The 12,500-nt window shown below is 42.4% G+C and overlaps 2 protein-coding genes across 5 annotated transcripts in view; both read left to right on the top strand.

Annotated features, from left to right (window-relative positions):
* Positions 1-1,399: 1,399 nt before the first annotated feature.
* Positions 1,400-9,163, top strand: c4h7orf57 (chromosome 4 C7orf57 homolog). 3 transcript variants are annotated; one of them, XM_060868955.1, is made up of 9 exons: positions 1,400-1,493; positions 4,021-4,077; positions 4,185-4,358; positions 4,537-4,618; positions 5,192-5,285; positions 6,293-6,378; positions 7,342-7,442; positions 8,377-8,393; positions 8,811-9,163. In XM_060868955.1, exons 2-9 carry the CDS (start codon positions 4,041-4,043, stop codon positions 8,943-8,945), a joined length of 726 nt encoding a protein of 241 aa, XP_060724938.1. In that variant the 5' UTR covers positions 1,400-1,493; positions 4,021-4,040; the 3' UTR covers positions 8,946-9,163. The 3 variants fall into 3 exon arrangements, with proteins under 3 accessions (XP_060724938.1, XP_060724937.1, XP_060724939.1); XM_060868954.1 differs by having other exon boundaries at positions 1,402-1,493; positions 6,290-6,378; XM_060868956.1 differs by having other exon boundaries at positions 1,402-1,493; positions 6,290-6,378; positions 8,377-8,455; positions 8,811-8,949.
* A 941-nt stretch (positions 9,164-10,104) lies between these two features.
* Positions 10,105-12,500, top strand: part of pkp4 (plakophilin 4) — a 25,749-nt gene continuing 23,353 nt past the window's right edge. For both annotated transcript variants that reach the window (XM_060868953.1, XM_060868952.1), the window contains exon 1: positions 10,105-10,532. The gene's annotated coding sequence lies outside the window, so the exon portion shown is untranslated. The remainder of the gene's footprint in view (positions 10,533-12,500) is intronic.

Genomic DNA, 12,500 nt, shown 5'->3' with positions numbered 1-12,500 from the left:
AATATATTCAAATTCAATTAAAATAAATCTTTAATATATTTTAAAGATTTCTGAAAACCAGACTATATCTTCAAATCATAAAAAAAACATAAACCTTCAAATTTAATAATAAATGCAACTATCTTTTTTTTCTTTTAACTAATATCATCAGCAGTAGAAAAAAAGGGTAGAAACAGTGACAGTAGTAGGACAAGTTGTGTTTATATTAGAAGTTATAGCTATAGGAGTGATCATATTAAATAGTGTTAATACCAGTAGCACTAATAATAGTAATAATAGTACTAATACCATAGTAATAATAATAATAATAATAATAATAATAATAATAATAATAATAATACAAATAAAAATTAAATGTATAATAAAATTAATAATAATAATAATAAAATAATAATAAAAAACAAACATATATATATATATATATATATATATATATATATATATATATATATATATATATATATATATATATATATATATATGTTTGTTTTTTATTATTATTTTATTATTATTATTATTAATTTTATTATACACTTAATTTTTACCAAACTCCCTAAAGTATATATATATATAAAGTATTATAAATATATATATATATAATAATTAAACATTTCAAGCATTTCAATAATCAAGCATTTCCCGGGTTCAAGCGTTTAAGGCCTTTAGGGAGTTTAAGGCCTTTAGGGAGTTTAAGGCCTTAAAGGATTTTCACATACACAAAGTGACAAATAAACAAAGTCATATCGGTGAGTCTACAATCCTCGTACGAAGCAAAACGAAGTATGAAAACATAATTGGCAATAAAGACCATTCTGATTCTGATTCTGATTCTGATTCTGATTCTGATTCTGAGACTTTGCCTTACGAGTCAGCACAAAATTGGGTTTTTGGACCTATGGGCACAAACGTGTTGTCCGATTCCGTTGAGACTTTGGCCCTGAGTAACTGTGACCAGTACTACCATCTGACCAAGTTTGAGCTCTCTAGGCCTTACGGTTTGGTCGTTTCAATGGTCGTTCCTTACGATCGTTTCTATGGTGGAATAATAATAATAATAATAATAATAATAATAATAATAATAATAATAATAATAAAAATAAAAATCCTAACAAAAACAATAGGTTTCCAGCGCTTTGCGCTTGAACCCTAACAATAATAAAAATATAAGCAAATTATATATATAATATTATATATATTATATATAATATATAATAAAAAAATACAAATAAAATTAAAAAATATAATAAAATTAATAATTACGTTACGTGTGTTTAATGAAGATTTAAACAAGATAATAATGAAAGATACATATATATGTTTTTATAAATCGGTCACCCAGAGCAACAGTGTTGTGTAGTGCTGTAGTGCGGCACACACTATGAGTCAGCAGGGGGCGCCGGCGCGCTTCGTGTTTAACAGTGCTGCAGTGTGTCGCGGCGACGAAGTCAGGAGGAGACGCTAACAGTCCGCTTTTCCAGCACCGGCCCTACGATGTAAGCGCGTTTCACACAAAAAACCTCAATATTTCGGAGCCTCGCATCGACCCCGGGTTTATTATACAGGTCACCGCGTTATAAACAGCACCCGCGGACGAATATCAGGTTGTTTTGTTTGTAAAACAGCGCGAAAGCCCGTTAAGTGTGTGATGCTAATTGTGTTAGCATCGCGCGTGATGCTGCTTTTTGTTACCAGGCGACCGTGAAGCCTCGCCCTGTAGCACGGAAGCTAATTAGTACAAAACCTGAGAACTAAAATAACGTCAAACTAAACATCGTTTCGGTTTAATTAGTGCTTTTCTTTCTGAAGGTGAACAGACGAGATGTTTGTGTGACGGAGAAAAAGGGCGTGTTGTTGCTCTGTTTGGTGGCTAAACGTTAATTAGCAGCAGCTACGACTAGCATCTTGTCTCTGACTCAGGATTTATTTATTGTTCTTTTTGCTCTAATGGACGCTTTTTGTGTTCGTTTTTTATGTCTTTATTTTATTAGATGAGCTGAAAAAAGGATTTATATATTTATATAATATAATTGTCTGCGATATAAATCAGTGATAGTAAAATTTAGACTCATAAAATCAAATATCTCTTAAAATATCATATAAAAATAATTTATTTGTATTTTATTGTCATTTAATCATCATTTGAGATCATTTCATGAAATTGTACCTCAGCAAGATGTTTATATAGATATTAATTATAATTTTATTATTATTATTACTGTTATTATTATTACTGTTATTATTATTACTGTTATTATTATTACTACACTAGGATATTCTCCTTTATTTATTTTACCTAATTTACACTAAAAGAGCTGTCTCTTTCTCTCTGTCTCTCTCTCTTTCTCTCTGTCTCTCTCTCTTTCTCTCTGTCTCTCTTACTCTCTCTCTGTCTCTCTCTGTCTCTCTCTCTCTCTCTCTCTCTGTCTCTCTCTCTCTCTGTCTCTCTCTCTCTCTCTCTCTCTCTCTCTCTCTCTCTCTCTCTGTCTCTCTCTCTCTCTCTCTCTCTGTCTCTCTCTCTCTCTGTCTCTCTCTCTCTCTCTCTCTCTCTCTCTCTCTCTCTCTGTCTCTCTCTCTCTCTGTCTCTCTCTCTCTCTGTCTCTCTCTCTCTTACTCTCTCTCTGTCTCTCTCTCTCTCTCTCTCTCTCTCTCTCTCTGTCTCTCTCTCTCTCTCTTACTCTCTGTCTCTCTCTCTCTTTCTCTCTGTCTCTCTCTCTTTCTCTCTGTCTCTCTCTCTTTCTCTCTGTCTCTCTTACTCTCTCTCTGTCTCTCTCTCTCTCTCTCTCTCTCTGTCTCTCTCTGTCTCTCTCTCTCTCTCTCTCTCTCTCTCTGTCTCTCTCTCTCTCTGTCTCTCTCTCTCTCTCTCTCTCTCTCTCTCTCTCTCTCTCTGTCTCTCTTACTCTCTCTCTGTCTCTCTCTCTCTCTCTCTCTCTCTCTCTCTCTCTCTCTGTCTCTCTCTCTCTCTCTTACTCTCTGTCTCTCTCTCTCTGTCTCTCTTACTCTCTGTCTCTCTGTCTCTCTCTGTCTCTCTCACTGTCTCTCTGTCTCTCTGTCTCTATCTGTCTCTGCCTCTCTCTATCTCTTTCTTTCTCGCCCCCCCTCTCTCGCTCCCCACCCCTCCCTTCCTCTCTCCCTCTCTCTGTAGTAGTCTATCTGTCTCTCTATCTGTCTCTCTGTATTTCTCTCTGTCTCTCTCTATCTTTCTGTTTCTATCTCTGTCTTTCTCTCTCTCTCTATCTCTGTCTCTCTCTATCTTTCTGTTTCTCTCTATCTGTCTTTCTCTCTCACTGACTATCTGTCTCTGTGTCTCTCTCTATCTCTCTCTCTCTATCTGCTTCTCTGTCTGTCTCTGCCTCTCTCTCTATCTCTTTCTTTCTCGCTCCCCACCCCTCCCTCCCTCCCCACCCCTCCCTCCCTCTCTCTGTAGTAGTATTGGACAGTGTTGGGTTTCCAGACTCAGCACTGGTGCCTCATGGACATCTGTAGTAAATATGATCGATTCACATGGAGATGTTTGTATGAGTCAGAGATGGGGGTGTGTTCATGTCTCCAAAAAACAACCCAAAAGTCCCTTGTGTACTGCACACACACATCATTTGTGTGTGTGAGCACGAGAGAAAGAGATTATAAAAGCATCAGGTTAAAGAAAAAGAACAGAACCAAAGAGTAGAAGAGCAGGATAGATAGATAGATAGATAGATAGATAGATAGATAGACGTATGGATGGATGGATACATTATTGATCCTGGAGGAAATCCAAGACATCCATCTGAAACATCCTGCTGCTATTAATACTGTTATTACTATTACATTTACCTGTCTACCTTCTGCTTCTATCACAAGTACAGGCTATTATTACTACTGCTGTTATTACTGCTGTTATTACTGCTGTTATTACTGCTTATTAACTGATGTTGGGTTAGTGAGGTTTGGATTAAAACACTCTTGTGTCTTTTCTTCTCCGGGTTGTTTAGCTGCTGCGTCATTGCCTAACGCTGTTTTTGCATTGTTTCTCCTTTACAGCAATCTTTAAAACACCTGCCATGTCTACAGAGCCCAACTACCGCCGCACTAAACCCGGTAAGTCTGAGTGCGCTGCAGGCGTCTGGAACTGTTACTGCTAGTTACTGTGAGATTTGAAACCGTGCGATCGTCTTGTTTAAACCGTGACTGTGGTGACGTCACAGGAATGAAAGCCAGCGTTCCTAATTCCAACGGAGGCAGCGGTCCCTCATCGCAGATTCCCGGGCTGTCCCAGAATGCTGACACGGCCCCGGTGGAGAAGGGCAAGGGCAGGAGAGTCGGAATTCAGGCCAGCGACTCGGACTACGTCAAACTCGCCAAGCAAGGAGGCCACAAGGGTGAACAAGCTTATAATTCTTCACTGTTCCTCATTACTCGAAAACTTCCCTCTTAATGCTTGCACCGTAACCATAGCAACGCTCATCCCTGTCCTAGCCAGTCTAGTAACACCGAACACTCACTTACAGTAGATTTATTAACAGGAGTCCTGACTGTTTGCTCCCATTTGCATCGCAGGTTTGTTGTCCCATGATGATGAGACCAGCCCCCAGTCAGGACCGCCCCAAGACTCCGATTTCCTCTACGGTGGTAATCAAAGGTGAGATGATGATCAGGCGTGTTTGCCGTTCTCTTGTACGTCTCTGTGTTTCTGTAGCTCTCAGCACACCGCAGCCTTGGGGCCTGAAGTCGGGCTGCAGAAAGCGACGACTTCTCGTGTTGATGTCGAAACTGTTACCTTCTGTTTCGTTTCTTTAAACACAGGGAAGCTGATAAATGTTCTTTTTTTTTCTCCCTGAATTTGTAAAGAAGCTGTAATTATGTGCTCAGATGATCTCAGCTCATTGTTTTACTTTAACGGCTGTACGACACATCGGGTCACGTTCAAGTGGGATTTTATCTGCAGTAGATGTTTAGATGTTTCTTTTAACAGGCCCCGTGATTAAACTTTTGATTCAGCTCGCTTTAGAAACGACTCCTTGTGCATCTTCGTTTTTATTTCTTCTGAAAATGAATCACTGACATCAATCAGTCCCTGAAGATGCAGCGGATCTTTAAACCGTATCTGCTTTCGCTGATATTTAACATAACATGTGGACAGCCTTTACAGCCAGTTACTTCCTGTTCTGGTTTCTTTTTCTAGCCCATATAAACAGTGATTTTGTGCTTACAGCCAGGCTAAAGCGTCCACGCAGAAGCTGGTGCCCCCGTTTGGGACCGATGATTGTCCAGGATGGGACAATGACTCTGGTGCTGGCAAAGAAAAGGTGAAACATCAGTGCCGCTGTGCCAGCACGTCTTGTCTCTGCGTTAGACTGGAAGCGATCTCACGCTCTGCTCTCGTTTCCATGTCGTTCATCATCATTTAGTTGCGATCAAATCCTTTACAGATCTCACTTTCCCCACTCATCTTTTTATTTTATTTTATTATTGTTGTTTCCTTCCTCTTCAGCAACCTCCCACTACCATCACCTCACCACCTCGACGAGGAAGCGACATATAGAGTTTTACACCAACTACTAAAGAGAAAGAGGAGAAATAAAGGACAGAAAACAGAGAGAAAATAACGGTCATATGATAATGTAGCTTTAATAATAGATTAAAAGAAAAAACGAAAGATTTTAAAAATTGGTTCGGATCCTATTTAGAAAATTCTAATTTTAACGTTTACATATAAATTAACGATTGTATTTTTATTAGGATTTATTTTATGATGTTTCCCGTCGTTTTATATATTTTTAAGTGATATTTTTGTGGAAGTGTTTTAATAAGAAATAATAATCAACTATTTTTTTAATACAGTTTTTTTTTTTACATTTCTGTGATTATTCTTCAAATATACAGATCGGTTTGGTCGAAATATTCTTTTTAATCAGTGTGCTGGTTTATTTTTTTTTTTTTACCCCCAGATAAAAGTTGTAGGGTTTAAAGTATTAGCCCCCCTGCAGTATTAGATGAACTCTAACCCCTGAGGCAGAAATGAGTAGCAGCGCAGTCAGAGTCACCGGAGCTGGACACGTTCTTCCACACGCATTCGTTCGTTCATAATTCGAGCAGACGGAATCATTTTTCCTCGCACTTTTCCTCTTCATCCCCTTTTCACTCCTGCTGATGATTTTTAGTTGCAGTTTTGGATCGGTTCTCTTCTTTGTTTAAGTGCTGTGTTGTGTAAGAGCATGTTAACCCTCTCAGCTCCATCACACACTCTGTCCTAGTCTCCTGTTAAAGGAAGCTAGATGACGGACTGAACTTTTTTTCCCCACTCGCTCAGAAGTCACCAGTCGGCGAAGCCGATCAGGAGATGCAGAAGCTCTCGCTGAACCAGAAGGACATCGACGAGGCCAACAAGTACAAAAGAACGTAGGTTGCTTCACAATCATATCACAGATCAGATCGGTTCTGCAGATCTTAGTCTCGGTTTATGAGCCGTGTGTGCCTGTGTGTGTCTGTGTGTGTGTGTGTGCCTGTGTGTGTGTGTGCCTGTGTGTGTGTGTGTGTGCCTGTGTGCGTGTGTGCCTGTGTGCGTGTGCGCCTGTGTGTGTGTGCGCCTGTGTGTGTGTGCGCCTGTGTGTGTGCGCGCGCGCCTGTGTGTGTGCGCGCGCGCCTGTGTGTGCGCGCGCGCCTGTGTGTGTGCGCGCGCGCCTGTGTGTGTGCGCGCGCGCCTGTGTGTGTGCGCGCGCGCCTGTGTGTGTGCGCGCGCGCCTGTGTGTGTGCGCGCGCGCCTGTGTGTGTGCGCGCGCGCCTGTGTGTGTGCGCGCGCGCCTGTGTGTGTGCGCGCGCGCCTGTGTGTGTGCGCGCGCGCCTGTGTGTGTGCGCGCGCGCCTGTGTGTGTGCGCGCGCGCCTGTGTGTGTGCGCGCGCGCCTGTGTGTGTGCGCGCGCGCCTGTGTGTGTGCGCGCGCGCCTGTGTGTGTGCGCGCGCGCCTGTGTGTGTGCGCGCGCGCCTGTGTGTGTGCGCGCGCGCCTGTGTGTGTGCGCGCGCGCCTGTGTGTGTGCGCGCGCGCCTGTGTGCCTGTGTGTGTCTGTGTGTCTGTGTGCCTGTGTGTGTGTCTGTGTGTGTCTGTGTGCCTGTGTGTGTCTGTGTGCCTGTGTGTGTGTGCCTGTGTGTGTCTGTGTGTGAGTGTGTGCCTGTGTGTGCCTGTGTGTGTCTGTGTGTGAGTGTGTGTGTGTGCCTGTGTGTGTCTGTGTGTGAGTGTGTGTGTGTGCCTGTGTGTGTCTGTGTGTGAGTGTGTGTGTGTGCCTGTGTGTGTCTGTGTGTGAGTGTGTGTACACTATGTTTATGAGATACAAAACAATTAGTCAGCAGTATTTTTTCTCCTTTCCAGCTCACATAATAAGATGGCCACCGCTCCGGTCAACATGTCCAAGCTGCTGAGCTTTGGGTACATGGAGGAGGAAAAGAAGTCTCCTGATGATGACGCCTCAAGTAAGACTTCTGACCCTCACATCAGTACTCAGTATTTACCCCAAAGTTTAGCCATATTTAAGCAATACTTCCTCAACATTTAGCTGATATTTACCTAATATTTAGGGGATATTTCGCCTCCATTCACTCAGCTGACCCAAAAAAACTGAAAGCATCGTGTTGTAGATGGTTTAGTTCCCTCACGTTCTCTCCAGATACAGTCAGGAGGTCTACGAGGTAACGCTGTATGGTGCATGAACGTCGTGTTGCCGACACAGCGAGTGTTTTCCTCCATGAGATGTTATTTCAGGTCAACAGCATCATGAAGAAACCCCAGGCCTTAAAATAGAAACCGCCTGAAAGCGACTTACTCAGAAGAAGCGCTCGTTTACCGGCAACTACTGATTACAGCCGCACTCTCGTCCACGCCGGCCACATCTCACACACCTCAAAGGCTCAAAGCATCTCAATGGGTTTCCTTTCAGCTCACACACACACACACACACACACGTATATACATAAACTTCTGTTGTATTTAAAATGAAACAAACAAAAAAAAACCTGAGACTCGCTACACCAAGCTTATGTAAGGAATAAAATGATCAGCAGCATTTATTTTTACCCTGAAGTTGATTATTTTCCTTGAAAATCACATCCCAACATCAGTGTTTTTATTCTTATTAGTTTTATTACTATAACAATTTGACATTCATTAAAGAAGCACCTCGTGTTATTTTCTGTTCCATTCGGCGTTCTGTCTAACATCAGTTACATACCGAATGTCCATCAATCTGTTTACGTACAAATCCCCCGAATGAGCCGTTACTATAGAAACAAGGGCTTTAAGATAAACCCGCGAGGTGCGACCGTCAGCCGACTCCTTCCGACCAATCACGTTTGAGAATTCGGCACCTGATGGCTGATAAATGTTATCGTGTGTGTGTGTGTGTTTCAGGTGTGACCTCAGAGCAGGTGAGCACCGTGGCCCCGGAGGAGGAGTTGGAGTAAAAGGAAACGACTCGGAAGCCGCACAGGTTTCCAGCCCAACGTCCTTCCTTCTGTCCATCACTATATTTATGCAAATTTCTTTTAGTCGTCATTCTCTTTTAAAACAATTGTGCGCGTCACGCTTACATATCTAATGGTGCTTACGATCCTTGGAATTAAAAATGGAAAACTAAGAGCTGTTTGTAAACCTTAGTTAGAATCACTCGAAACTCGCAGCACAACACGAAGCCTTGTAGGTACTGACACGGCGTTGGTTCAGAACCCTTTCTTTCTTTTTCTATTTTTATTACATATTTTTTTCCATCACTTGTTTCCTCACTTGCAATTTGCCAAGTTATTTATTTAGTTACTTTTTTTTTTGTTGTTGTTGTTGTTGTTCAGCTGATAAGAAGCCCCTTAGCTCCCGGTGTTGCCAAGCTACAGCCACAGAAAGAGCGTTCGTTTCTCCACCACATGTCCGCAGACGAGCGCCAAGTCCTCTTCACCGTCACCGCCGCACAAGACGAATCCTGTTAGCATCCACGGCGTTCTAAATGGGTTCATGGAGCTTGCAATCGTGAATGTGTTGCTATGTTGTTTTTTTCGATGTTATGGTGGGTTATTTTTCTTCTTAGATACAGGTGCAGTAGACGTGCAGAGTTTTAACTCCGTAACATTGTTTCTGTCTCATTACATAATGTTTACATTCAATATTGATGATCGATAGACGAATAAAATATGCATGTGCACGGAAACCAGGTTGCTCGGGCTTTTCTTGGTAGCGCTGCAGTCCTAGCGGAAAGCCGACGGAATTCCAGGTGACGCTCGTGAACATCGACACGACAGAGCCATTGTGTGGTGTGTGATTAAACACTGGGTGATTAAATACAGCAGAACATTAGGAGCCATTATACATAAGTGGGTTATTAGGAAGTGTGTGTGTGTAAAATGGCTGTATTCAAGGTTGAATAATTATTCCATGCATTTCCATTAATGCCTAATGAATCTTGACACTCGAACACAAAAGCAGGAAAAGTTTTCCAGACAATTCCGAGGGCCTCCATGATAGAGTTAAAGTGATTGTGCTCTGTGAGCAAGATGGAGAACGTAATCACCGTGCACCAAAATTTATTACTGGTTAATTGTGCTTTAGGATGTTGTAGACCATGATCAAGTCAGCACTCGCTGTAGAAACCTGTGTGTGTGTGTGTGTGTGCAGTGCTTTAGCTTAGAGTGAATATTAGGAAATATCCTGAGAGAAGCCAAATTTGTCTCGTCAATGTTCTCTATCAGGAAATTCCATATGATATTTTGTCTGATGCCGAATGCTTACTTACCCACAATCCCCTTCTCTGTGTAGTGGTGCAAAAATGTTGCTGCTCAGAAGCATATAAAAGAGACGCTTGAAGAAATGTCTTACTGTCCAAAGTGTTTGTGGTCTTATAAACCAGCAATTTTTCAGTGGTAACGTTTCTGATTTATTAAAGAGCTTGAAATCATTTGGCATGGGGTGTGTGAGAGAGAGAGAGAGAGAGAGTGTGTGTGAGGGGGTGTGTGTGAGAGAGTGTGAGGGGTGTGAGTGTGTGTGAGGGGTGTGAGGGGGTGTGTGAGAGAGAGAGTGTGTGTGTGTGTGAGAGAGAGTGAGGGGTGTGAGTGTGTGTGAGAGAGATAGGGGGTGTGTGTGAGACAGAGTGTGTGTGTGTGTGTGAGGGGGTGTGTGAGAGAGAGAGTGTGTGTGAGAGAGAGTGAGAGAGATGCGCTCTTATGTATTGGCACCCCATCCCACCTGCCCCACGCGCAGTGTTGAGGACACGTCTACAGTGACCTACAGGACAAAATGAATAAATGACTACAGGAGGTGTTCGTTGTTATGGGACGTTTTGTCCTTCCACACTGCTCTCACGACGCGTTTCGTCTCTTATGGCCTTCCACAACGAGCATCTTCTCGGAGCTCCTACGTCACGCGGCGGCGCAGCTCCTACCGGTGGAAAGCGCGCAGGACGGAGCGCGTAAAAGCCCCAACACGGCCTCCATTTAGCACCAGAGCCCCCGACAGGAATGGAGACACATCGCGCATCCTGCAGCGGACGCATCGCGGACACCGTGCAGTGAGCAGGCGGATCGGTAAGAGCCCGACTTTAGTCTTATTTGCTATCAGAATCGCGGCGTGAGCAGCCATGTGTCCGTTTCAGCCGCCACTCACTGGGATGTCAATGCGGATCGGGACAAATTGTGCTGGATGGAAACTGGGGGAATTTTGCAGCAACTACAACAACAACACAAAAATTCTGCACCGACGCGCTTTTCATTTCTCCCTTTTTCTCCATCACTCATTTCAGATTTCAATCACGACGACGCGCCGAGCATCCTTTCTGTTTCTCTCTCTATCAGTCTCTCTCTCTCTCTATATATCTCTGTATCTCTCTGTCTATCTGTATCTGTCTCTCTCTCTCTCTCTCTGTCTCTCTATCTGTCTATCTGTATCTGTCTCTCTCTGTCTCTCTATCTGTCTACCTGTCTCTCTGTATCTCTCTGTCTATCTGTATCTGTCTCTCTCTCTCTCTGTCTCTCTATCTGTCTCTATCTGTCTATCTGTATCTGTCTCTCTCTGTCTCTCTATCTGTCTCTACCTGTCTCTCTGTATCTCTCTGTCTATCTGTATCTGTCTCTCTCTCTCTCTGTCTCTCTATCTGTCTATCTGTATCTGTCTCTCTCTCTCTCTGTCTCTCTATCTGTCTCTCTGTATCTCTCTGTCTATCTGTAACTGTCTCTCTCTTTCTGTCTCTCTCTCTGTCTCTACATCTGTCTCTACCTGTCTCTCTGTATCTCTCTCTGTATCTCTGTCTCTCTCTATCTATCTATCTATCTATCTATCTATCTATCTATCTATCTATCTATCTCTCTTACTGTCTCTCTCTCTCTCTCTCTCTCTCTCTCTGTATCTCTCTCTATCTCTCTGTGTATCTCTATCTATCTATCTATCTATCTATCTCTCTCTCTCTCTCTCTCTCTCTCTCTCTCTCTCTCTCTCTCTCTCTCTCTCTCTCGTGCCTGAACCATTTTATTATTTGTTTTACACCACGCTCATGTATTCACTGTGACACCAAGGTGCCGGGTTCAGACATCTCACCTCCACATCTCCATCCTCCATAGACGATGAGGATGATGATGGTGATGATGCTCTTCTCTTTCAAATCTCGTATATCACAGACACGTGTCTGTGGATTGAGAGCGGAGAGGAAACACTTTATCCTTATTAGGATTGATCCTGAATCCTGAGTGATTGATGTCGACCACATCCTCAGTTCATTCTATTCACTGCTCCTGAAGGCCAGCGCTTCCTTCTTCAGCTCTGGAAGATTCATCTCCTAATCTTCTGGATTGGATCGACCTTCATGCAAAAAAATAAATAAATAAAACCAAGAATCCTGTTCACGTCGCCTGATAGGTGTATAAGAGCAATGAGACGGTTCATGATTTATTTGTCACTTTGTACAAGATACGATTAAAATGATTCGATTCGATTTGATTCGATTCGATTATATTCACATCCTGCTCACGTCATCAATCCAGGCAATGTTCATATTAACATAAAAACAAACAAACAAACAGTTTAATACGGATTTTTTTTCTCGGTTTGTTAGTATGTTTTGTTATGGGACGATATTTTAGTCAGAAAAAACTTTATCGCCAGCGTCTTCGCCAAAAGTTTAAGTAAAAACACTTAAAAAGCAAACAGAACAGAAAAAGTTGTATCTTTTATTGTCTCTTATTTATTTTCTATATTTTTATTTATTTATCTTCTTGACTGGCTGCACGCCACCACTTCTTTTTGGAAACTATTTACAGTCACGTTGGAGAGTCTTATATAAAAGGGTCATCCATCTACAATGCTAAAGTTAGCGCTTCCTCTATTTTGGATTTTGGGTTCGGGAGATCGTGAGCGTTACAAAATGTTCACCAAAACCGAACCCCGTGAGAACACAAATGTCTGAGATCCTTCAGATTCCATCAGAGTGGAATGTAATTGTTGTTCTCCGACGAGAAGTTAGCGCGATTAACCTTGAGAAGTTATCGTGATTAGCCATGAAA

This window comes from Tachysurus vachellii, chromosome 4, assembly GCF_030014155.1.
Source record: "Tachysurus vachellii isolate PV-2020 chromosome 4, HZAU_Pvac_v1, whole genome shotgun sequence".
NCBI classification, from domain to species: Eukaryota; Metazoa; Chordata; class Actinopteri; order Siluriformes; family Bagridae; genus Tachysurus; species Tachysurus vachellii.
Note: the sequence above shows the minus strand (reverse complement) of the source record. Positions and strands in the feature narration are given on the sequence as shown.